Source organism: Empidonax traillii, unplaced genomic scaffold, assembly GCF_003031625.1.
Source record: "Empidonax traillii isolate 1590-97213 ecotype Southwest subspecies unplaced genomic scaffold, ASM303162v1 scaffold135:size1941959, whole genome shotgun sequence".
NCBI classification, from domain to species: Eukaryota; Metazoa; Chordata; class Aves; order Passeriformes; family Tyrannidae; genus Empidonax; species Empidonax traillii.
Window position 1 is genome coordinate 691,307 of NW_020955328.1, and position 24,156 is coordinate 715,462.

General features: G+C 43.5%; 1 protein-coding gene across 1 annotated transcript; it reads left to right on the forward strand.

Annotated features, from left to right (window-relative positions):
- Nucleotides 1-2: 2 nt before the first annotated feature.
- On the forward strand, nt 3-23,841 carry LYRM9 (LYR motif containing 9). Its single transcript, XM_027883867.1, has 6 exons — nt 3-25; nt 9,773-9,845; nt 10,609-10,611; nt 22,113-22,243; nt 22,895-22,987; nt 23,692-23,841. The coding sequence occupies exons 4-6, from the start codon at nt 22,118-22,120 to the stop codon at nt 23,707-23,709; spliced, it is 237 nt and encodes a 78-aa protein (XP_027739668.1). The 5' UTR covers nt 3-25; nt 9,773-9,845; nt 10,609-10,611; nt 22,113-22,117; the 3' UTR covers nt 23,710-23,841.
- The last annotated feature ends 315 nt before the right edge of the window (nt 23,842-24,156 follow it).

The window sequence follows — 24,156 nt, forward strand, 5'->3', positions numbered from 1 at the left end:
CAATGGCGGCGCGGGGCGGGGTGAGGTGAGGACGCGGCGCGCGGGGCTGCTGTGGGCGCTGAGGGGGCGGCGGGGCGGGGGCCGCGCGGAGGGGGCAGCGCCGGGTGGGGCGCTGTAATGTGGACGTGTTCCCGGTGAGTTGTGTGAACCACTCCCCCTTAAAGCAGCGTGAATGAACGGTGTACTGGTGTGAGTCAGTGCTGGCTGGCTCATCACCTGCCCCCTGGAGAAGCGTGAGGCTGCTGAGGGGGCTCATCCCTGAGCTGGCTCCTGGAACTTGGATCAGGAGTGTTCTGGGCGTAGTTCAGTGAGCCTGAGCTGCTTGATGGGCGAGCTGGCAAAATCCAAGCATGGTAATTGGGACTGGGCAGGCAGAGCCACTGCACGAGGTCCTGCCCAAGCCTGGTTTGAGGGCAGCTCGTTTGTCGTCCCCAGTGAGGCCTGGAGATACAGAGTTGGTGACTGCTGCTGCTGAAACATGACAGATCAATTCTGATCTCTTGCTGCTGAAGACAGTTGTTCATGGGGACATGCATCTGTCTCTTAGCATTGTCCTCACAGTAAGAGTGCTGTAACCAGTACAAGTCCGCTGTCTGAGAGGGAATGCTGCTATAGCTGGGGTTGTCTGTGCTAAACTCGGGTAAAAACTATATAGAAAAGTCAATACTGTGCATCAGAAACACAGGGCACAGATTTGTTCATTTTCAAAAATCCACGGCTTCAAGTGTAGTCTTTTCTGACTCTTGAGAGATTTGTTTTCCCCTTGGATTTGACACTTGCTTTGCAGGGATATAATCTTTTTGACAGCTCTCTGTGCACGGGCAGGGATGGAGGACAGTTTGTAATCAGCCAGTCCTGTTTTTGGTCCTTAGCAGTGTTGTAACCTTAAAATTCTCCACAAAAGATTGTATTGTCTTGCACGATATAAAATGTAATGGTCCAGTTCCAGACATACCTTGTGGGCTTTTTTTCCTTGTCACACACGAACTAGCTGTGAAAACAGAACTTGGAATATTAGAATAAGTCTTCTGGTGGTGAGTTGTGTATGGATGTCCTTCAGCATTTAGACATGTAGGCTCTTTGTGATCCTTTAATGCAGAAAAGGTTACATCAAGTGGAACAAAGCATGATAAAATGCACGGATTTGTCTCTGATCCAAAAAAGGGGTGCTCTGAGCTGCACTATTGATAATTTATCATGTGGGTGTTTGACAAGCCCACACATACCCTGATATACCACTCTGCAGATGCAGTCCTCAGTGTTCTGTAACACCCTGGAAATATTTAATTCATAAATCCTAATGCTGAAGCCCTAAAGGTGTCATAAGCATGGTGCTGATGCCTGTGAATCTGAGGGGTTTTGGTTAGTCAGATAAATACCATGCTCTAAATAAACTGTGATCCTAATGTGCAGCAGAATAAACATATACACGAAATATCATGGGATTAAAATTCCTGTTGGAGTATGTTATTCCTTTTCTTTGCAATGAATAATTTCCCAGAGTTTTTGTCTTTAAAACCTTTTCTCTATGAAACTGGAAAAGAATAAATTACTCCATTAATAAAATGCAGTGAGGAGCAGGGGAGGGAATATCTTCATTCAACTTTGGTTATTTATGAAGGTTTCTGTCTTAATGCTTGCAAGAATGGCAGTATGTCTTCATCTAGGAAGAGGGCAAGGATCTGCTCATCTTGTGGAATGAGGGATAAATCCCTGCCCTCTCAAGGTAACATTTTAATAAGACAGAGGGACAAAAATCCAGTAGTCCAGCCAAGCAGGTGGCCTAGTGTAGGGTTGTTGGTCAGGCCAAAAGGCACATTGGCCAAGAGAGCCTTTGAACAGCAGTGTGGGAAGGGGACCCTGCCTTGGACAGTGGTTAAAGGGTGGAATGGTGCTTCCTGCAGCAGGGCAGCACTCACGTGCCTGGGATGGGGCAGGGGACAACTGCTGTGAGTGACAGATGGTGTCATCTACGATCGTGCATCTCTCTGATGTTGAACATCAGGCTCTACAGGCACTTATGTTCCTTCCCTGCCCTGTCAGCCCTCCGTGGCTCTTGCAGAGCAGTGTCTGTGGTGGGGTCTGTCCAGTGTGCTGCACGTACAGATACGATGGCCAAGATTAGCACTGCGGCTTGAGATCATCCCCAGGGCTGTCATCTCCCAACCACTGAACTCATGCTCTGCACAGCTTTGGAGCCAGAAGTGTTTTCTTTTGAGAGTCCTGAGGGATTACTGAATTCTCTGCTCCCTCCAGCACTTGCTCATGAGCTTGGCTTTAAGTGGGAGTGCTCAGGTGCTTACAATTGCTTTGTAATAATTCGTCATTTAAAGACTTCAGCCGGATTGTTTAGTCCTTTCTGTCTCATTTTCCTCCTTGCTGCTAAACACCAGTTGCAGGAGGCAGAGGGGAAGTCTTTATCCCCTGCTGCTCTCTGGAGAAAGTGACAGTTCTGCAGTTCTCTCTGTTCTATATTTCTTTGCACCAGAAATGACCCTGCTGCTCTTTGTCACCAGTGGTTCCTTTTATCCCTCTCCTGGCAGCTGCTCTTGCTTCATTCTGATGTTGGAACAGCAAATGAATTCCCTCTGAAGCAAATGTCATGCCAGTAAAGATGTTGAAGCAGCAAGAAAATCATCTCTCTCTCTGAAGACTGAATTGGAGACCTTTGTGAATGAGATGTTCTTAAAATAGCTCTGCAGTGTGTTATCTTCCCTAGAAGGTGGAGAATTGGAAACACCACCATAAGCCACTTGACCTTGTGCAAGCAGCATCCCTAAATGATGGGTTTAGGAGTGGGGAGAGGCTGCTTCCTTTTCCTCCGCTCCAAAAAGCACTGCATGATTTTAATCTGTGTGTGACAGTACATTTATGTATTTTCCAAGAGTTGCATCACTGTTTGCTGCTTGTTTGAACATGTCACGTGTTGAGTGACCCTGTTCTTTTTCGAGACCCACTGTTTCTGGATAAAGCAGTAGTAGGAGGCATTCTCTGGCTGCTGTCGCTGCCAGGTGCTTCAGTCCCTTGTTTTGTGCAGCATACCTCTAATATTAGTGGATGGCTCCGTTTGCACAGAGTGCACGTGCCCAGTTATTGGTTTATCGTGTTCTGAAGTGTGGGTGTCACATGGGGCATGGAGATAAAGGTCAGGAGGGTTCTCAGGGAGGACAAATCTCTGACAGCAATCACAGAGTTGACACCTGTCTTGGGCTGGGTGAGCACAACTCAGCATGGAGTTCACCTGTCATGCAGTTCAGTTCCTGTCTTGATTCAAACCCATTTGCCAGGGAAGAGAAGGGGGTTGGAAATCTCCCTTTCCATGTCCCTGGGAGCCTCTGGTTCGGCTGGCGGAGCTCTGGCTCTGTGGTCACACAGACAGCAGGCCCTGTGTCACCCCTGGGCAGTCTGGGCAGTCTGAGAGCTCTTGCTGAGCTCTTTCTCCCCTCAGCTGGTCTGGGGTGTTTGATTTCCTGGCAGCCTCGGGAGAGCCCCCAGCTTGGGGGCTCGTGTCCTGGAGTCCCCCAGCGTCTCACTGTGTGTCACAGGCTGTGCAGGTGAGCCAACACTCCATGGCTTACAGGTACATTTGGAGAATTCATTGCTGTGTTGTAGCTTTGTAATCCTGTACTTGAAATCTGAAAATAAATCTTGCACATGTGCACCTTGGAGCAAAAAAACGCAGGCTGCACTTGTGGCTTACACATGAACTGCTGTTATTTTTTTATCAAAAAATTATTGTAATGAATGGAATTGAGGAATTGCGCAGTAAAACTAATCTACGGGTCTGTAAATATCTGAATATCTACTTTTATTTTTCTTGGTGGAAGGGGAGTTGATAAGTGCTAAATGCAAAAATGAAAATGCTAATTATAGAACAGGGATTTTTATAGCAGACAGTTTCATAAGTATATTCATATCACAAGTTTAACTGGGAGAAATGTTAAAATTTTAACATCTTGAGGTTTTTATCTTTTGTGTGAAGGTGGAAATAATTAGTTGTACTGATAGAAACACAAAGTTTTCAGAGTTCTCTCAGTTTTTTTAAGGCTAATAATGTTTTTCCTAGTCCTGCTTTTTGACATGATAATATCCCTCTAAGGGCTTTCTTTATCAGATCAATTCCTTTTCTACTAGGAGAACTAAAGCTTTTCAGCTGTCTGTCCAATTTATCCTTCTGGACTAAATTTCTCATCTCGAGATAACCAGCAGCAATGCTCCCCTCAGGAGATTTGTATCAATTAGTTCTGCATCGCTAATTCTTGTGGTATTGGGGGACCAGTGAGTTGTAAGAAAGCTGCTCTGTAAACAGTTATGGCTGTTGGGGGTTTGTCTTTACTTTTTTTTGGTGAGGATTTTTGTTTGTGGTGAAATACGGTTTTTACATGGCAGTTATTGAAATCCTGCAGATTTACAAGGGCATACAGAAATATGGGCAGCTTTAGCTCCTTTTGGGATATTAATTGTGTATGGATTTCACGTAGTGCTAATGAGGGACCGTGTTAGACAGAGCTGAGCAAATTGGTTCAGAAAATGCTTGGGGTGGAGGATGTCATCTGAGAGGTGCAGGGCTCTGAGGTACAGCACTGCCTTGGAGCTGGGGCGTCACTCTGGTGGGTGTTGGTGCTGTGTGTCACGGCACTCACTTAAATGTGTGCCACTTGGAATTCCACGCATCCTGAAGGCTGCTGCTAACTTTTCTTTTGCCCTATGGTCTTAGTGCTATTCAATTTAATTCACTGTAAAGGGAGGTGGGATGTAAATATTCTGTAAATGGGACTCTGGGGTGCCCTAGTGGCAGCCTGGCATTGAGGAGAAGGGGGTGCAGTCTGCAGAGAGACTGAACAGGAGGTGACAGGAGCCTTTGAGAAGCCGCTGTAGCAGCATTACAGTGTAAGTGATGGAGAGGAGATGGCTCTTGTTCCAACGTGCCCTAAGCCTTGGTCTTGCAGTGTGATGTTGTGCTGCAGATCCTAGAGGATCTGTACAGTATCCATATCTTCACATCCGTCTCCTGGCAGCCTCTCTGAATTGCTGCTGCTCTGTAGGTGGCCAGTCCGTGGGTTCCTGCTGTTCAGAGAGCCCTGGGGTGTCCTCCCTGCAGTGTTTGCTGGGCCCTCACGCCGTGCTGGCCCTGCCCTTGGTGCCAGCCCTGGCACTGCTTCACTGCAGGGCTGGGCAGGGCTCCTTTGGCCTTTGGGGTGGGACCTGTGTGTGTGAAGAGGCACGTTTGGGGAGGGCTGAGCTCTGTGGCTGCAGCTGTGGCCCCACTGCCATCCCTGGTGTCACCAGTCCCTCACATCCCTGACCAGACTGAAGGTGGGGAATCACTGGCACTGTCCGTAATGTGAGTGGCAAATTAAGTCCAGCAGGAAAGCAGGTTACTTCACAGCTGGAGAGCAGGCCAGGCTTCATCTAATCCCTCCCTTGGTCAGAGAAAGGTGGCTTTAATCTATTTATTCTGCATGTGGTTGTTTTTCCAGCGCTGATCTATCTGCAAATGCCATAGCACTGTTAGTCTGTTGCTATCCATTTGCCATTAGCAGATGTGTCAGGACATGAAGCAGTTCTCAGTCGCTCAGGTCTAATCCCAGCAGTGCCGTGGGATCTTGGGAATGCTCTGCCTTTATGCAAAAGTAAACGACATGTAAAGTGGCATTTTTAAGAACCTGCAACCTGCAGTTATAGGATTTTTTTGGACAGCAGATTTTCCTTTTGCTGATGTTTTCAACAAAACTTATTTGATAGAATTATTAGAGGAGGAAAATTAAAAGGACAAAATCATCCAGGAATCTCATTTAAATGGAAACCTGGAAGAACTGGGTAATTGGGCATTGATTCTGTCCTCTCCCCTCACTTTATGAGCAGTATTGTATTAAAAGTAATGTGTCTGCAGGATGATACTTCAACATCTCTTACTGCTGAAACAAAAGTATTTGCATGTTTTTTCCTCTCTACATTCTTCCAACATCTGCATGTGTAGCTCTGTCCTGTATATTCATCACATCTGGCACTGCTCCTTTCCAGGGAAAAGGCATCAAAGGGAAGGGGATGTTTTGGGGGGGGATCCAGCACTGCCATTCACTGGTATCAGATATTGGGGGACTGGCTGTGAACTTGGTCGTGGGAGCGAGTGAGGACTCGGGGGGCTCACAAAGCCCATGCACAGGTTTGGTGCACCCAGGTGTGTTTACAGGGAACAAAGATGTTTGCAGGCTGTGGCCTGTCTGTCTTCCAAATATTTATGTCACATTATATGATTAAAACTGTGTAAATAGATAATTTTCCTTATTTTCTGATCTCTGCATATTTGCAGGCAAATCACAATTTTTAAAAGTGTTTCACACTGTAGATGCTAAATAATTGTGCTGGGATTTAATTTTTTTTTTTACCTTGTAGGTTGATCCAGTAAATTAATTCTAAATCTAGCTTGCTGAATGTTTGCTATTTCAATCACTCTGGCTGTGATTATTGTGATAGGAAGCAATCTACTTGCTTTAGTTTAAGTTTTGGGTGTTTGCTAAAATAGATATGGTTCCATGTACCAATCTTAAGATTCAGTTTTTTAGGAGCGTGACTTGTTTCCTTCTCTTCAGTATTTGTGCTATAAAAACCCAGTTGCATAAAGGTTCATAGCAAGAAAATAGAAAAAGCTGGGGAATAGATTTAAAGTAATATTTGGAAATATTTTCTGATCTCCTATAATAATGATGTTAATTGTGTCTTCCAGTCCTGAAAGTAAGGATGGGAAATTTAAGCATGGGGAAAGCACATACTTAAATCCATTCCTATCCAGCAAAATGCTTGAGCTTAATTTTAAGCATGTGCATAAGTTATATTAGTTAAATAACTCATAACTATTTGCTTAAATCCAGACAGTGTTAGACTGACTAAATATTAGAATTGCAAGGTATATACTGCAGTAAATAAGATAAATATGGGTGTTGGTTTTGCCGTGAACTTGTCAGTGGTTTTGACTTCTACAATCATTTTTATGGCATACAGTTGAAATCAGAAAAGAATGGAAATTTCAACTAATTTTTTAATATGCTGAAATGTATTAAGTTACACAAAAGAATCCATATTATAGTAATCCTGCACATATACAGGAAAGAGTACCCAGCGTGCATGGCAGATGGTTTCAAAGGAAATCCTCGAGAGCTAGGATTAAAAAGCAATTTTCAGCAAGTTTAAAATGGGTCCCCATATTTGGGTCACAGATATTAACTCTTTCATTGCAAACAAATGAGGGAGTAGTGTGGGCGGATTATTATGGAAATGTTTCTCCCAGTAAAATCTGACTCGGTCACGCTGGGGAAGAGAGGTGTGAGGAGGTCAGTTGATTCTGCCCCTGATCCTGTTCTCACACCAGTGGGAAGCAGAGTTGTGGCATGCAGAGGAAAGGGGATGTTGCAATATGTGGAATTCATCATTCCACAAACAAACACTGGCAACCCTCTGAAAAATAATGTGTGTGTGGCTTTGATCTGCCCACTGGAGCAAATTGCCATAAAGGCGAACTGATAAGTCAGTTTTGGCGTGTTAGGAACAGCAGATTTATACCTGTTTACCTTTAGTAAATTATAATCAATCTCTTTGTTAAAGTGTAAAGACTGTCCATGTAGCATTCTTGTATTCCTTTTGGGCATGGCAAGCGTGTATGGTAAAGGACGAATAAGGAATTGCACAGCAGTGCTGTTGTTCCATTGTAGACAAGAAGGAACTTGGGCTCTGAATGTGGCTTGGAAGTCTGCCTGCACACGGTGAGCAAGCCTGTGTTTTCTCCAAAGTGCTTTAGAGGCACACTAGAAATGTGTGTTTGTAAAGGTTATAAACAAGCAATAGCATGCAGACATTGTTCCAGGCTGCAGCTGTTCAGTGGTGGTGTACGAACATCCAGAAATCTTGTCACCAGGCTGATCCACAGAAGGGATTGAGTGCAGGTCAGCTTTGTACCGTGGGATCAAGAGAAGGCACTGGGCTTTGAGTACATAAAAATAGCACAGCAAGTTGGGGATTATTGGCTTTAACTAACTTATACCAGCTAGTAACTGTGTTAGGAGTGTAATTCATATTTACATCAGTGCTCTTTATACACTTTGACAGTGCAAAGGAACCTCAAGTTTGACGTGAGCTAACTTTTCTTTAAAAGACTTTTCTACTTCCAAAGTAGAAATTCGAGTTAGATCTTAAGCAGTGTCTGTCTGAACAATGAAATAGAGCAACCATTTTATGGTGTTCCCAAAGCTCAGCTGGGCATATTTGGAATAGACTTGGAAAGCTTTCTGAGCCAAGGTGCCTGATGCTCTGCTAAGTGAATTATAAAAGTAACTGCTGGTTTGAATATCAGCCTAAGGAGAAGTTAATTGCCTTGCTCTTTGGGTATTACATTGGCTACAAGTTAACAGTGAAGGACAGGGCACTTCTGAAAGGGCACCTGAGTGTCCTGGTGGGAGAGCTAAATGTGGATCTGCTAAATGTTAATTAACAATGCTAAGTAAGAGGTGTTTTCTGCAGGACTGAGCCAAGGTAGTTACAAGACGTCATATCTGCTCTCAGAAAATTTAGACAATGGATGAAAATAGGGCAGCTTTTGGTGTTCAGTTGTTGTACCAGAGCTAGAAAGCATCAGTAGACTCAGGATGAGCTTTTAAAGCTGCATCTGTTCTTCTGGGTCTTTGTTTCACATCACCTGCTGCAGGAAATCTGCCTGTGTGCATCCTGATAGGGCCTTCAGAGGGCAAATAGAAGTGCTGAAATTAGATACCAAAACCTGAACATCCCAGGCTGCTGTCAACCGTTGCGTGTCACCAAGGTATGATACTATTAAAACCTGGAGGAAAAAATGTCATCCATGGCAACAGTTACCTTTGATCCAGGTGTTTGTAAATGGAGGTTGGAGTTTCGCCTTAGATTTTTCAAAGACTTGCATCTTTCAAAGGGAGGCAGAACAGATCAGTTTGGAGTCTTTGTCATTGTTATCTTCCAGGATTTTGTTTCAAGTAGTTTTTCGAAGTCTCTGCAAGATGATTTGAGATAAAAACCCGATCTAGATGTCTTTGGATAGTCAAAGCAATCTGTTCTCTTGACTATAACAGACTTAGGAGAGGTTCTAAATAAACAAATCAGTGTTGACTTTAGAGAATGTGTTGATTTCCTTTACTCACTGTGCAGTTGAGTGTTTGATAAAGAGGAGCTTCTTGTGTGCCTTCAGTTGTCTCCTGGGTCTGGAGCAGTTTTTTGTCTGGGCCAAACCCGATAGAAGGGGAGTAAACTCATGCAGGTCACTGAAAGGTCAGACAGGTGGGAAACAGAAGCCTGAATTCTCCTGTTAGGGGCCAAATGAGAGTCCTCCAGAAACCACACCGGGGTGCAACTGTGTAACAGTGTGGGCATGCAATTAAAATGTGTCAAAGAGAATGCTGTAAAGTAATTGCTGTGTCATTTACCTTTCTAAATGAGGTAAATGCTTTATCTCCGGCAACTCTTATCAGGAAATATTGCAGGTTCAGTTGCAGTGCTTTGGAATTTCTATCTACTTTAATCTTTCTGTAGTGTATGGTTATTAAAGTTTTTCTGAGTAGATGACTGAAAGCAATAACCTGTTTGTGTCAAGGCTGTACACTGATGTCTGAGATAACTGGTCAGACAAAAGTGAAAGCTTCCATGGGGATAAAATGGGCTTTGGATGGACTTCTCGGCACTGCTTTATTGATGGCACTTTAAGTAGTGATTTGAGGAGAAGCAGATAATGAAAATTGATTCTTCTCTGCAGGTCTCTCGCTTACTTTTGGACATGGACAGACCTAATCTGTGAAGATAATTAAAGTTCCTTTGCTCTGGATGCTGTAAGTGATTTTTTGTTTGCTTTATGGAAATCATTACGAGCCTATTTGCCTCACACAGGGAAAAAGGTGAAAATGCCAAATCATGAAGAAATGGTAGAAATGAAGTTGGTGGAAAATTGATATATATGACCGTACATGTTTGCAGGAAATATTTCTGACCAGCCTTTTGTATTCAGGAGCACCCTGTCTGCAGTCCAGCCACGTTGATGACTCCAGCAGCAGAACCTAGATTGCAAATTGCCAGTAAAGATACCAGAGGAAACAATATTTTCATACTTCTGTCAGGACTACGGCTAGGTCAGGAATCCTGTCATGGTGGAGGCAATCTCTGTTGCTGTGTGTATTGTATCTGGTTGAGAAGAAATACCTCAGGTATCAGCATTGACCAAAATATCATGTGGAGAGGTCAGAGGGGGGGGAAAAACTTGGGAATGAAGAATGTTCCCATTGGCAGTGGCACAGGGCAGTGGCCCTGGCTCTTAGTTAGCATGGCAGCTGTTTGAGTTCCAGGTGCCATGATAGCATGAAAGCAGATTTTAAATACCTTTTACTGTTCAATAGACTCTCCCAGGGAAGACCTGCCTGCCTCAAAGTCTGTCCCTGTAGCAGCGTGGCTTCTGCAGCATCTGGGAGAATGCTCCCCTGCAACAGGGAATCAGCTGTAGCTGGCACTGCAGGGAGACAGGGCTGGATAGGGGGCTGGAAACAGAATGCCATGGCTTTGATCTTGTGGTAGCATCCCTTGAGGGTCCTTAGGACACAGCCCTCTGCTGGTTAATAGTTACAGGTGTTAAGGACATTTCTTATTTCTACAAGACTGCCTTTAAAGCAGCTGCTATTCTTCCACCAATGAAAGTATGCAAAGAGCTCTTCGTATCCCCATTTTCCCCCCAAAGCTGTGGGAACGATTTTCTGGCTTGTAGAACAAAGAAGTTGGAACAGATGACACAGCCAACATCTGCACCTGGCTCACTGAGGAAGAGAGTATTTGGCACGGAGCTGAACTCCCTTCTGCCAAGGGAGCTGATGCGTTGTTCAGGGATGAGGATGGGATAATGTCTTTTCCTTTTTGACTCACTAAAGATATTTTATTGATCTGTCAAAGTCAAAAATTTGTTGGGAAGGAAAATGTCTTTACTTTTAAATATCAGAGGCTAATTAATGGTTAATCAAACCTTTTCTAACCAACCCCGTTAAAATTACGATGGTGTATCACTTCAGTTCCAATGGCAGACACATCACATATGGGTTGCCATTTTGATGGCTTTGAATGGTAATCTGACCCATAAAAACTGAAGCATAATATGCAAACTGATTTTTTTCTGGCCTGCCCTGTTCTTGGTGCCATCTGTGTTCAGATGGAAACGAGCCTGCTCAAAACGTGGGCTGCCGGTTTGGGGCTGATCACAGATGGGCTTTGAGGAATAGCCTCGTGTGCACAAGGAAAGAGGGAAGATGCTCCTGAGAGCAGGAAGTTTCACTTGAAACCATGTTATGTCTGCTAAATCCTGTGGCCTATGGAACATCCACCAGACCTTGCCCTGAATTCTTCACATGGATTAAATAAACTAAAGTTACATTCTAAAAATCAAGAAAAACCCTTCAACTTCCAAACATTGCTCTTCCTCCACCACTGCCTTCTACTGCTGCCATTCGTAATGGAATAGAGTGCAGGAAGCTGACAGTGCCAGATCCTGTCAGGTGTTTGCAGTGCATACATTCAGCAAAACCAGGCACAGTAAATTATTTCATGAGATATAATTATATCATGAGATAGCTACATGCAGTTTTAATCTGCTGTGTGAATCCTGTTGAAGCCACAGCATTCAGGCTGCCATTTCTGGATTCCTATCTCTGACAATTAACCAAAATCTGTGTTGTAGGTGCAGATGAGTACCTATCCTCTGCTGCTGCATCTCAGATCAAAAATTCAGGTGTTTAAGCACCTAATTCTCACTGTAGTCAATGAGAACTTAGTTCTCTTCTCATTTTGAGAGAGCCTGTGCTCTGAAGTTAGACTGACCTTGTCTTACGTGTAACCACAAGTGTCCTGGTACTATTTATAATCCCAAGAAACACATGAAATAATTTTCACTGGTTAGGAATATGGTCTACAGAAGTCTGATTTTTTTTTTTTTTAACTCTCTTTAAATCGATTACGTTGTTTGAGTGACCATTTGCTTTGGCAGAAAAGAAGCCCATGGAAGGCAACACTCATCGATGACTGTCATGGTCATGACACACTCCAACATCCCTCTCAAGACATCTTTAAACCTTTTATTTCTAGGCTAAATAAACACCAATTTCAGCAATGTCTCATCTACTCCCTTTAATTACTGCTGCTGAGAGAAAGTTTCTGCCAATGCAAATGTGCTATTTTGTCATGTCACATCAAATTGCATCAGCCTTATATTTAGGAACAAAAAGAGGGGGAGGCTGAAACAGGATGTGGCTACAAATGGAACCAAAGGGTTTTCTTAAATATAGGCTGAAAATAGACAATCAAGGCAGTGATGCTTTTTCAAGCAAAAATCCATGAAAGGGAAAATCAAGGCTGTGATGGCAGAACAGCAAAGGAGGGCCAGGGTGTGGGCAGAGGGAGTTCTGGGGGAGGAGAGAGTGGTGGAAGGCAGAGGCTGATGAACTTCTCCTTTACGCAGACACCCTTGCCCTGTCAGATCCCTGTGCAGTGCATTTAGGATGTGTCAGCCCACACCTCCTCCCCTGTGCAGGCTGAAATGATGGGGGCCGTTCTTCCCTCTGCCTTGTCACAGGCCTGCCCTTCCCCTGAGCTCGGCTCCCCTTCCAGCAATAGCCCACTAAACCAAAGGGATGGTGGTAAGTAGGCACAGAGAAAATTTGAGTAGCTGTCCAAACAAATGTAGGAGACTTCAAACAATCCCTCGCACTGCTTTAAAATGTGGTGTCTCTTCAGAAAGAACATTTTTTAAAAATTGCTCTGCAGAAAGGGTTAGCAGCTTCCCCATGGAAAACACTTTCTGCCCTCTTGGAACCAGGCACAAAATGATCTGTTGAAATCAAATGCATAAATTATGCATGTAATGGAACTTGCTTTGAGCTGATGAGTCTGATCAGAGCCTGGTGGCAATTAAACCAAGTTTTGAAAGATCTGCTGTGTCTGAGAACCAGCAGAACCTGGTGTGGATGTGATCTAGGGGCGTGCAAGCAGCAGCTGCTTAGCAAATTGGAAAAATACTATTCATTTCTTACCACTAAGTACTTGGAATCTCTCCTCAGAAGCAATTGGTGATGTTAGAGGTAATATCTTTGTTCTTGTCACCAAGGATAAAAATGCAGTGGAGGCTTAGAAGCTTGTGTACTTAGAGCCCCGTGACAGACGTGAGTCAAGCAGCATTTCAGACGGAACCAGAGAGCAAAGGCACCCAGGTCCCATGGTTAGATGTCAGTGGTCCTTCAGGACTGTGAAACACTCAATACAGCGATGCTGCATTAAAAAAGCCTCAGTAAAACGTGTGTATTTTTATAGCAGGGAAGCATTTCTGTTATACTTTTTCAAAGCAAATCACAGAAATATTAAATGGGGAAGGAGAAAGATAGATGTTTGGTTTTTATAGTTGGGGTTTGTTTGTTTTGAACTGAATAAGTCTGAAAATACTAGATAAAAACTGCAGATCAAATGAAAAGACTCCATAAGCATCCTCCAGATTGTTCCTCAAAAAACCACTCAACTGACAACAGTACAACAGGAAAATGTTCTTAATTAATATCTTCAGTTAAAAGAAATGCATTGTGGATCTCTTAAATATATTATTAAATCTGCATTGTTTAGATAATAGGATGGGGACAGACGCTAGTGCTGAGTGCTGTGTCAAATTCGTCAGGGCCTGCTCTAATTCTAGTGCACTTGCTGGATTTCACAGCTATTTGTCTGGGTACTGGCGTAATTTGGAGGGTTGAGTGAAGCCAGATGACTGTAATGAACTCATATTGTGTCTTTGACTCATTCTGGCAAAAAAACTCCATGCTATTTATGGGGTATTTTGTATTGTTAAGACTTCTATTCCTCCTGTCTCTCAAACTTTCTCTGGGCCGCTGCCTTTGCACCATCACCAGTAATTACATCAAATTAATTCAGCATAATTGAGTTAATTATTAGCACTGGGGTTTATCAACATGACTTCAATTGAACCAAAGCTTTTATCCTGCTTTTCCTGAGGTTTCACCAAATGTAAACAAATCTGAATCATGGGTGAAACTTAAGGCAGCTCCCTTTCCATCAAGTGTCTTTGCCACTCAGAACTGTTCTGCCTCACTTGTTCTCTCAGATGGGTGTTCATAAACGAGCTGCAAAGGGAAAAGAATACTCTGACATTCTGTATCAATGTCCAATGCTTTAGAAACAAAGGAAATATTTTAATCATCCCAGAACCATTTGGTCAGAGCCAGAAGTGTAGAATAATCCTGAATAGAAATTCATGCATAGAGAGGATGTTGAACCTCGTTTAGCTGACATACATCAAAAAGAATTAAGACACAGGTTCCAAGGATTCAGAGGATGGCTTTCTGAACAGGGATGCAATTGTGAATCACTGTAAAAAATTATCAACAGCAGGATTCCTGGTGTGAGGTGGTAGGTTGAGAACTGCAAGGTTCCTATTCCCAGCTCTGCTGCTGTGTGATTTTGCAGAATCTGTGTAATTTTCTGGAGCACAGTTTCTTTTCTCAGGTATTTTTTCTCTTGGAGATTCAAGAGCCCTGGGTTTTCTCTTTCTGCTTGTGCTGCACTTTTTTTTTTGATCTCTTACAGCAAGAGTTCTGAGCTGGACACCGGGATGAAGTGAGAATATGGTTTGAACATAACTCTGTAGACAAAAGAAACTTTTTCCCCTTAACTTCGTCTCAGCTGGAGCTATAAATTAGTTGAGGTCCTCAGCAGAGCTGGTGTGTTGTGTGTAATCCATTAAAAGCAAACCCTGTACCACCAAAAACAAAGGTCCTGCAGAGTGCTGGAGGTGTGTGTACATTTGCAATGGGTTGTTGTGTTGCTAGCCAGACTTTTCCTTTGTTTTTCTTATGAAAAAGATGTCTTCTTTTTCTTTAAGTTAGACTAGTCCACGGAGAGTGACAGTGAAGTTTTTGGGCAAACCTGAGCTATGGCTTTAAGACCTCAGACCTGTTCCTAAGACAGGCAGGCTCTGTCCCTGATTAGCTGTTGGTATGGAAACAATCCCTGATTAGGGAGCTGGGCCAGTTACAATCCCTCTAAGAGGCTAAAGGCTCCCAGACTTACATGTCCTGTAATTCTGCTGCCTATAAACTTGCACCCAGGAACAGTATGGATCTCGCTCAAGATGTGCTGGGTCCAGCTCATCGAGGTTTAATGTTGTAAACCACAGACAGGGTTTATGCCAGGGCAGGGGTTGGCTCAGATTACTGTTATGATTGAGACTGAAGGATCGGGAGATGGTAAATTTTATCAGGTGTGGATTTGGAATAATGAGACAGCAAGTTGTTCCTGATGCTGCTGTGAAGGATTATGGGAATTGGGAAGGACAATTCCAGGACAGATATCCTATAGATCCTAGAGCATGGCATGAGCCCCATCGTCCCTAGTCCAGGAATTATGTGCACAATTAGGGCTGCAAGGGACGTGCTGGGGGAGCAGTAAAAGGAGAGGGTTTATTCACTTGTAGGCTGGGTGTGATGTTTGCACTAAAGGAATGTTCAGAGGTGTATGTTATGCATTTTTGGATCAAAAAAACAGTTTCTTTTATTAAACTTTAGTCAGTAGTGTGGGTCACAGTGACTTCTTTTGCTGTTTTAAATTCTGATTCTCCACCTTCCCATTACTTTTGTACTTTCCTAAGCAGAGCCCTTTTCTGTACTGCTTTCTGACAGCTGCATGTTTTACCCTCTCTTCTTTAAAAAAAAAAAAAAAGATGAAGTTGGATCGCATGAGCAAAATGAACCCTTCTAAAGAATAAAGTTAAAATAAACTTTAACCAGTTTCAGGTCTTCTGAACCAAATGAGGAACCATGACAAAACCTCATGTAAGACTCACTACTCTTCCCATGCTTGTGTGACCCATGGAATCGGTGTGTTCATTAATCAGACAGCGTGTTTGTGCCCTTCAGAGGCCCTTCCGTGCCTTATGCTGCCAACTGGGTATCTGTCCTTCGACAAAAGTTGTGGTAGCTTGTTTTGTGCCCAGCTGGAAGTTTTAGAAGGTGATATAAGCCCAGACAGAAAGTTATTGCACTAAGTGGCATAAAGTAGTAGGGAGAACTGTGATGGCTAAAGTGTAACTAAGCAGTGGAACATTTCTAAGTACAGTATTTACAAGAAAGGAATGAAGGCAGTTTTGGTTTAAAGTTGATTGCACCAAGTTATAACTCAATTCCTATTCAGGCATGATCCCAAAGGTAAATACTTACAGATTAGACCACTGAGAGCAAAATTCCTGTTGACAGCAGTTGAACTGAGCAATTCACAGCTGAGAAGACAAAGTTCTTTTGAGACTGTGACTTTCAGAATTTTCTTTAATCCAGAAGTCATTGTCAGGAGAAAAAAGTAGAAAAGTTTGGATTGCACCTAAAGGAGGGAGATTTCTGTCCTCCCACTAGTGAGCATGCTCCAAAGAATATTACTCTAATTAGTCTGAATAGGCCTATTAATTATCCAGAACAGGGTAATCTGGCCTCAGTGTGGGCAGTGCGTTTCCTCACTGGTATTGGATTGCAAGAGCCTCAGTGTTTTACTTGCAGTTTGATGTATTGCATGTCTGCTGCGTGATACCAAACCAGGTGTAAGGTAAGACATCTGCCCTGTGGCTGTGGTTAATTTATACAAGTGGTCATTATGCCCAGCTCCAGCAATCTTTGTCATCCTCAAGTTTCACCAATTACAGCTTTATATTTGCAGGGAGGCAGCCGGTGAGTGTTGATCCTGATGCTGTAGAACTACATGAAGGGTGTCCAAACAGTGGTGATTCCTTGTCAACAAACAGATCTTTGGGATGTGTCATTAGCCAGTTCTTAATCCCCTGTGTGCCCTATGAATGTCGTGTGAAGAGAACTTTATATGCAGGGCTGTGCCCCCAGATTGTGCTGGCCTGGCACTGTCACCTGACACTGCTCCTGCCTCATGCACCCAGCAAAGCATAAAGGGGAGGAGAACAGAAATAGAAGTGAGCAGAACAGGACTGGCTATCATCACTCAGGCAATGGGACTTTGCAGATCGTGTTTAGAAAGGACAAAATCCGCAACAATGACCGGCCACAGCTCGTCAGAAGCGATCACATCAAGCCAGCAGATCTCAATAAAAGCCCAGCGTGCCGGAGAGATGTGGTTATGGGGAAGTGACTGCAGCATTGTACGTGCTCACCCACACACGAGGGGAGCTGGAACTGCAGGCCAGGCCTTGCCCAGGGCTGTGCAGAGGTCTGAGAGGATGTGACCGGGTGGGGATGGATGGTGGCTGGTTTGCCGGGGGCAGCAGAGCCCAGCGCGCCGCCCGGAACGCGCCAGACGCTCCGTGACCTACTGGGAATGAGGGAAGAGGAGACAGTGCCACAGCCAGGGAGGGCTGCTGGGTCCCTGGGAGCGGGGAGGGCTGTCTGTGCTGAGGGCAGGCAGAGCCTGCAGTCACAGCCTTTACTGCATCTACCAGCTGGGATCCTGGGAAACCTGGAAGGGAGGACGGATGCGACCAGAGAGTAAGAATCCTTCTGGGTAGCAGCAGTTCACTTGGGTCTTCCTGGACTGATGACAAAACACGAACCAGGATGTTTTGTGGTTAAAGAGTTTTCAAGAGGCTTCCAATTTCAGTCTTATTTTGGGGGTTTGATTATTGCTTTCCTGGGATCGTGAGGTTTGACTGGGATAGGGAATCGTAAAGTCCTGGGTTAGGCTTCTAAAGGTGTAATCCTTTGAAGTAATAAAACACATCTCCAGCCTGCATACAGGAGCAAGGGAGGGAAGGGGGAGCCAATCTGTGAATAGCAACAGCTCAGGTAACTCTTGCAGTCCTTTAATTAATGCTTCCAGTCTCTGGAGCCCAGCTTTGGTGGCTGTTTAACTAGTCTGGAGGGATTAGGATTCTAACTGTTGAACTGTGGGGATTTGCTTGAAAAACAGTCACAATAGCAGGGAAAAAAATGAACTGAGAGCAGTGGCATGGTGTCATCTCTGCATTACTGAGGTTCAGCTGTGCACGAGGTCAATTGCCAAGCTGCTAATGCAGAGTGAAGATTAATTGGCTTTGGTCAGCCTTTCCTTCACTATCTGAATATCATTATCAGGAATGTAAATGATTATGCAATGCAGAGAAATGCCACAATAGTCTCAGTGTCTCCTTTTATACTTGTCTCTTTTTGAACAGGGCTTTATCTAAATGCAAATGTGATTTCAGCCTTCTGATTAGGACATTATACAGTCATCCCTTCCAGAAAAGCACAATTAGCAGATTATTTTATTTCTGACTCAACAGTTCTTGGTTTAGATAGTTTGTTTGTTGTGCTACGCATGATATTTAAGTTATCAGAAGGAGATTTACATTATTAGTCAGGATTATAGCCAGATTTTGTGAGGTCGAGGGTTTTTGCTTGGCAGATAAAAATGGTAACATTTGTGGGATTCGAGGGGGGATGTTTTTAGAACAAAAGGCAACTGTACAGATTTTTACAGTGCTTCATTGTGCCTAGGAAGGGGCAGATTACAGCAGCACGGAGTAACTGTGCAAATTCTCCAGTGCCTTGGGCTGTACAAGGGCAGAGTGTGGCCTTACCTGTTGTCAGGATCCAGTCTCTGTCGTGGTGTGCTCATGCAGGGCCCAGTATCCTGGAACTTCACAGGGGGGCAGCTCATGAGATCATTTCTTACCAGAACAGCCATCAGGTTTTCCGTGTGCTGTGGTGTGATATTGCCAAGACTGAAGTTACATTCTCAGAAAAACACGGATCTTTGGTGATAAACTTCCCTGTGAAGCTTGTCCATTTCACAGCATTTGCAGCATTTTTGGAGCTGTGAATCTGTCATAACTCAGGACTTAGTTTTTTTTTAATTTGAGTCTCATGCAGTTTAGGTTTGATAATAGACATGGTGAAAATTTCCATCTCTAAATCTGTTAGAAAGTATCTATGGGAAGGTGAAGGATTTTGTTTCCCCCCAAAATTCATTGTTGCAAATGTATTTGTCAGGTGATGTGGTTTCAACAGATCATCATTTTCCTGTGAAAAATTATTGCAGTGGAAAATTCCCAATTACCTATAGTGAAACAACATTTTCAATTCCACTGCTCAGTTCAATCTTTCCATATTCGTATGTTTCCATGCCTGGTTCCTTGCTCTCTCCTAGAGCTGCTTTTCTTTCTGCTGGGCCAAGCTGTCCAGGGCAGTCCCAGCACAGGAAGGATCTCTGCATTTGTGACAGGAAATCTATTGGACCACTTAGGTTTAATTAGAGCACAGTGACATGTGATGAGATCCCAACTTTTTCTACACTCCGGATTATGGAATGGGTCCATTTTTGTCTTATCGTTATTAATCTACATTATTCTCAAATACCCATTTTAAAGGTCCCTTCCAACCCAAAGCATTCCATGATTACATTTCTATTTTCAAACTAGGACACAGACTTGGAATCATCCTAGCTAATTTAGGCTTGTAACTGCAGGATCTAGTTTTGCTGCTTCTTCTGTGTTTGATGGAGAGAAGGGCAGGGATTAATTCAGTCTGTATGTTATGAGTCACATTTTGGAGTTGCTTATCTTTCTGCTGCTTGGAGGGGAATGCAGGGATCTCTGGGTGTGTAATCACCTCCTGTACTTGAGTGCCAAAGTGAAATGAATCCAAACCAAAAATGCATGGAGCTGACACCCAGCATAGGTTTCGTTGCAGAGAGAAAATTTCATTCCAGAGAAAAAAACATTGGAAGAAAACAAGAGATGGACATGTTAAAGCCTGGGGGTATTTTGATCTGCATTCTAAGCTGAACTTTTTAGCTAAAGTCACAATTAGCACATCTTGTGTGCTTGGAAAGTGAGGGAGCATTAAAGTAGGCAGACTGAAGCCATTTTGAAAAGTCAGCTCCTGGTCTGTATTTCTCAATTCTTGTAGTATCTTCCTGCCCTCCATATGGGACTTTTTTTAGAACAGTATCCAGTTCCTGTAGTGTGTGAAGACAAATGGCTCTTATTAAACAAATCAGTAAAAACAGAACTGGAATCAAGCAGAATGAGAGGATTGCAGCAGCATAGAGCTAACTTATTGCCCTCATGATGGAAGATTGGTTTGCTAATTGTTCATGAAAGCTAATGGAAGCCATATTTTGGCTGTGAATAATTCTCAGGAGGGATCACTGTGGAGTCTTACCTCATTTCTCATACTTTCCTGGTAGACCATCTCAAGTATTCCAAAGCAGACTCACCTCACAAAGCTCCAAGTGCAGAGAGTGGTGGTCAGGTGTGGGTCCTAGAGCAAGGTGGGACCGGCTCGGGATGAGGGAGCTTTGCTGGCACATCACTCACCTCTCAGGGGCTGGTGCACACTGGCAAAGGGCTTTGATTATTCCGTGTTGCTAAATGGATTTTGAGAAGTCCAGATGAACTGCACAGAACCCATTTTGGGTGTAAGGGAAGATGTCAGCACAAGGGAGCAGGAAAGGGATTCTGACGTACATTCTTCGAAGGTTTCTGCCTGTTAACCCCATTGTATGTCTTAGAATTAGTTTTACTAATTTTCATCATCAGCTCAAGAGACAGTCACCCTGGTAAATGCTTCCTTGAGACAGCCATCTTACCCCTTGGGGGCTGGAAAAGCTTCTTCTGAAGTGTCAGCAGAGCCTTCCCTAGGGGCTTCCAGTGCTGTGGCCAGGGGGGCTCAGCCCCTGGAGCAGCTCCTGCTGCTGTTACAGGAGGCACTCTCCATTCTGAAAATCATCAGAAGCTGGAGTTCAGCAGCCCTTCAGCAGGGACCAGACACAGCCTGTCCTGAGTGCTCAGGAGGGACTCTGCAGGGTCTGTGCCAGCAGCAAAGCACAGACCCCCCAAAAAGACATTCTGGGTGTCTCGACGTGGTGACTAAAACATTAAAGCTTTTCAGTGGCCTCTGCCACTGTGAGTTAGCAGAGCTCGTTACAGCTGTAGGGCTGTGCTAATTGATATCTACGCAGTTAAAGACATGGAATTTTCATTTACTGAAAATACAGATTACAACGGTACATATCCCATTGCGGTGGGTATTTATAGGTGCAGAATGAGGAGATTTTATCCACTGCAACAAGATCTAGTCTGTGCAAATATACAGCCCAGGCATGTGATAGCTGTGGTGTTCTACTCTGAAATAAATTTGGCTGAAAAGCTTAAATTACTTAAGAAAAAAGAAAAAAAATGTTCCAAATAATGAGTAATTATCATAACAGGTACTAAAATAATGCCATGCACCTATTTCATTATTCAGTTGCTTATTTATTATCTTTATTCTTAAAAGTAATGATATAAAAGTGCTTTTTTCCAAATGTTAATTTAGTTCTCTGCAGATGGCAACCATCTGTTAAATGACAAGACATTTACAGTCTTTGATTAGCACTTTATAGAGCTTGGATGAACTTATTTGTTACAATATTTAAGTATAGTTATGGAGGTGAAACTTGGTAGATTTGTTCTTTTCCTGTTTCTGTTACCAAAAAAATGGAAAATTTCAAACCTGACAATGTTTTTACCTCTCTTCTCCTTTACTTATCTATGTTATTTCAAGCTGAAGCCTTGACATTCTTGTCAGAAGGACAATAATAGGAAATATTGTTAAATTCCAGCACCATTTGTAGCATTTATGAGTGTTCTCGTTCTGGAAAGTCACCGTGTGGATGAAGTCTTAGGGGTGCTCAAGGAAAGCATTTGAAGGGCTCAGAGGATCATGGACACTTCCTGTGGGCTGTGATCCAGCTTTGTGTGCCCACAGAAAATGTACAGACTGGGGGTCTGTCTGTGAAATATTGGCACATGAGTTACTGCTCCCATCCCAGAGTGATGTGATCTGATTGCATGAGCTCCATCTTTGTGTTTGATACCTTGATCAGTGACAACCAACCCCTCTCTGTCCATAAGCTCAGCAAGTTCTGATTCATTTCATCCTGGGGTTTCCCGCAAAGTTTCTGCAAGTCCTGCTGCTGATGCTCAGTGTCCTGGCCCTGTTTGCATTGTTCAGTGTTGCTTTACGCTGCCCCTCCTGTGTTTCTGATGAGCCTCCTGAGGTGTTTCGGTGTGTGTTTGTGTCCACAGGTGCGGGCGGCGATGGTGCCGCTGCCGCAGGCGGAGCTGGTGCGGAACGCGGTGCAGCTGTACCGGTACCTGCTGCGCTGCTGCAGGAGCCTGCCCGACGACAGCATCCGCCGGCACTACAGGCACCACATCAGGCAGGTCAGCACAGCACCCTGCTGGGGCACACTGTGGGGGCTGCTTTGCGTTCCCACCAACTTCTTATAGCTCCTGGCGCTTGAAAAAATAAACCCAACTATTCTTCTGCAAGCTCGAGACATTAGCAGGGTTATAGTGGGACTATGTGAAGGAGCATTACTTTTTGTTTGCTTCTGAAACCTTCTATTTTTCTTGGCTTTCATCTCTAATTCTTTTGATAGTCAAGAGGATGAACATCATTCCTTACTCCATAAACTCATCTTTAATGGCCAAACTTACTGGTTCCTTGTCAGTCATTTATATATCTATATATCTCCTACCTCCCTGGCTGGGTAAATCTCATCTGACTGTTCATATTCCGTACTTCATATGGAAGTGATTTCATGCATTTGATCATGCCTGTTGTCCTGTGTACCAGACAATTTCAGTTCTTGCTTTTGTTGATGACGTATGAAAAGAGTAAAATACTTCATGTGAAATTCCATATGACCAGATTTGTTGTGGAAATAGCGTGGCCAGGTGCTACAATGTGTATCTTTACCTTTCCAGACCAACAGTTTATTTTGCATCAAATATTTTTCTAAGATTTAAAAGCGATCCTTATTTTGACAACTGATGTGTTGCCTGGTCTGTGTGACACTTGGAATGTTGCAGAGTTTCAAAGTTCATGCTGATGAAGATGACCCTGAGCGAATCCAGCAGATCATTAAAAGAGCCATTGAAGATGCTGACTGGGTGATGAATAAAGTAAGTGCCTCAGATTGTCTGTGTTTTGGTTTTTCCCAGTTCAAAACAAGAAGTAAATGCTGGAAAGCGAATTCTGAACAGGCAATTTTTGTGTTGACCTGGACATTGAAGGGTCTGGGTGATAGGAAATACCCAGCCAATAGGAATCTGTGATTGTGACAGCTCTTACTCGTTGAGTATAAGGAGACAAATCAGAAGTTCAGCTTGCTCTATATACCTGTTGATTTTAGTTTACTAAGTGACTGTTAAGTCCTTCTCTCTGCCATGAAATCCAAATGAGAATTGTCGCAGGAGCAAGCAGAGATTAGTCACAGATTATGAAATTATAGCAGTAGCCAAATGCCAGCAGTAACAGCCTAGTCAATAACTGTGCCTGAATCTGATTTTATTCTCCTACAATTAGAATTGTAGGCTTATTCTGAAAGGAAGAGAATAGGCTCATTCTGCTTCAGCCACAGAGGCTGTTGCCTGGTTCTGTGGCAAGCTGATGATGGACCGGTGTGAGAGGAGGGGCAGACTCACAGTGCCTGCCAAGGAGCATTATTTTATACTGCAGAGAGAAATCCTGTCAAATCTCAATCAAACTTAAAGGAGACAAAGATAAATTTATGTGGATCCTGAAGAGAGTTGTAAATCCTTGTCAGCATGAACTGTTGCTTAGTTATGTGCTTTTTCAAAAAAAACATTTTGTTTTGTTTTTCCAGTATAAAAAACAGAAGTAGAAGAGGAAGGATGAAGACAAGATGGACATTGGTAAACATCCTTAGAGGACTTGCAGTCAAGCTCAGTGCTGTATTAGAATTATTGCCTGAAGTTTTCTCTTAGATACCACAAATACAGTAGTTTATATCTCATTGGGATGTCATGAAGCTAAATTAATATTTCTGAAGCTATTTAAGTCTGCAAATGAAAAGTCACAGTTGATGTTAAAATTATTGCTTTGTATCATCACAAACTTTTAAGTTAAAGCCCAAACTTGTCTAAGCTATGAGTACCTTCCTCCAGTATAGTGTTAGGCCTGGATCAACCCTGGCAGTGTGTGACACACGTTCGTGCAGGTTCTTTGGTGACAAGGTTCCTCTGCATCAGTCACCGTGGATTTCAGTGACTGAGTTCAGCTCGTGTGTGTGTGACCCTGATGACAGCTGTCACTGTGAGAGGTCACATCA

Excerpts from the sequence above, each read along its gene's own strand:
- LYRM9 (XM_027883867.1), top strand. The coding sequence starts at position 22,118 with ATGGTGCCGCTGCCGCAGGCGGAGCTGGTGCGGAACGCGGTGCAGCTG. Across the intron at positions 22,244-22,894 it reads ACAGGCACCACATCAGGCAG|AGTTTCAAAGTTCATGCTGA; the intron begins GTCAGCACAGCA and ends GGAATGTTGCAG.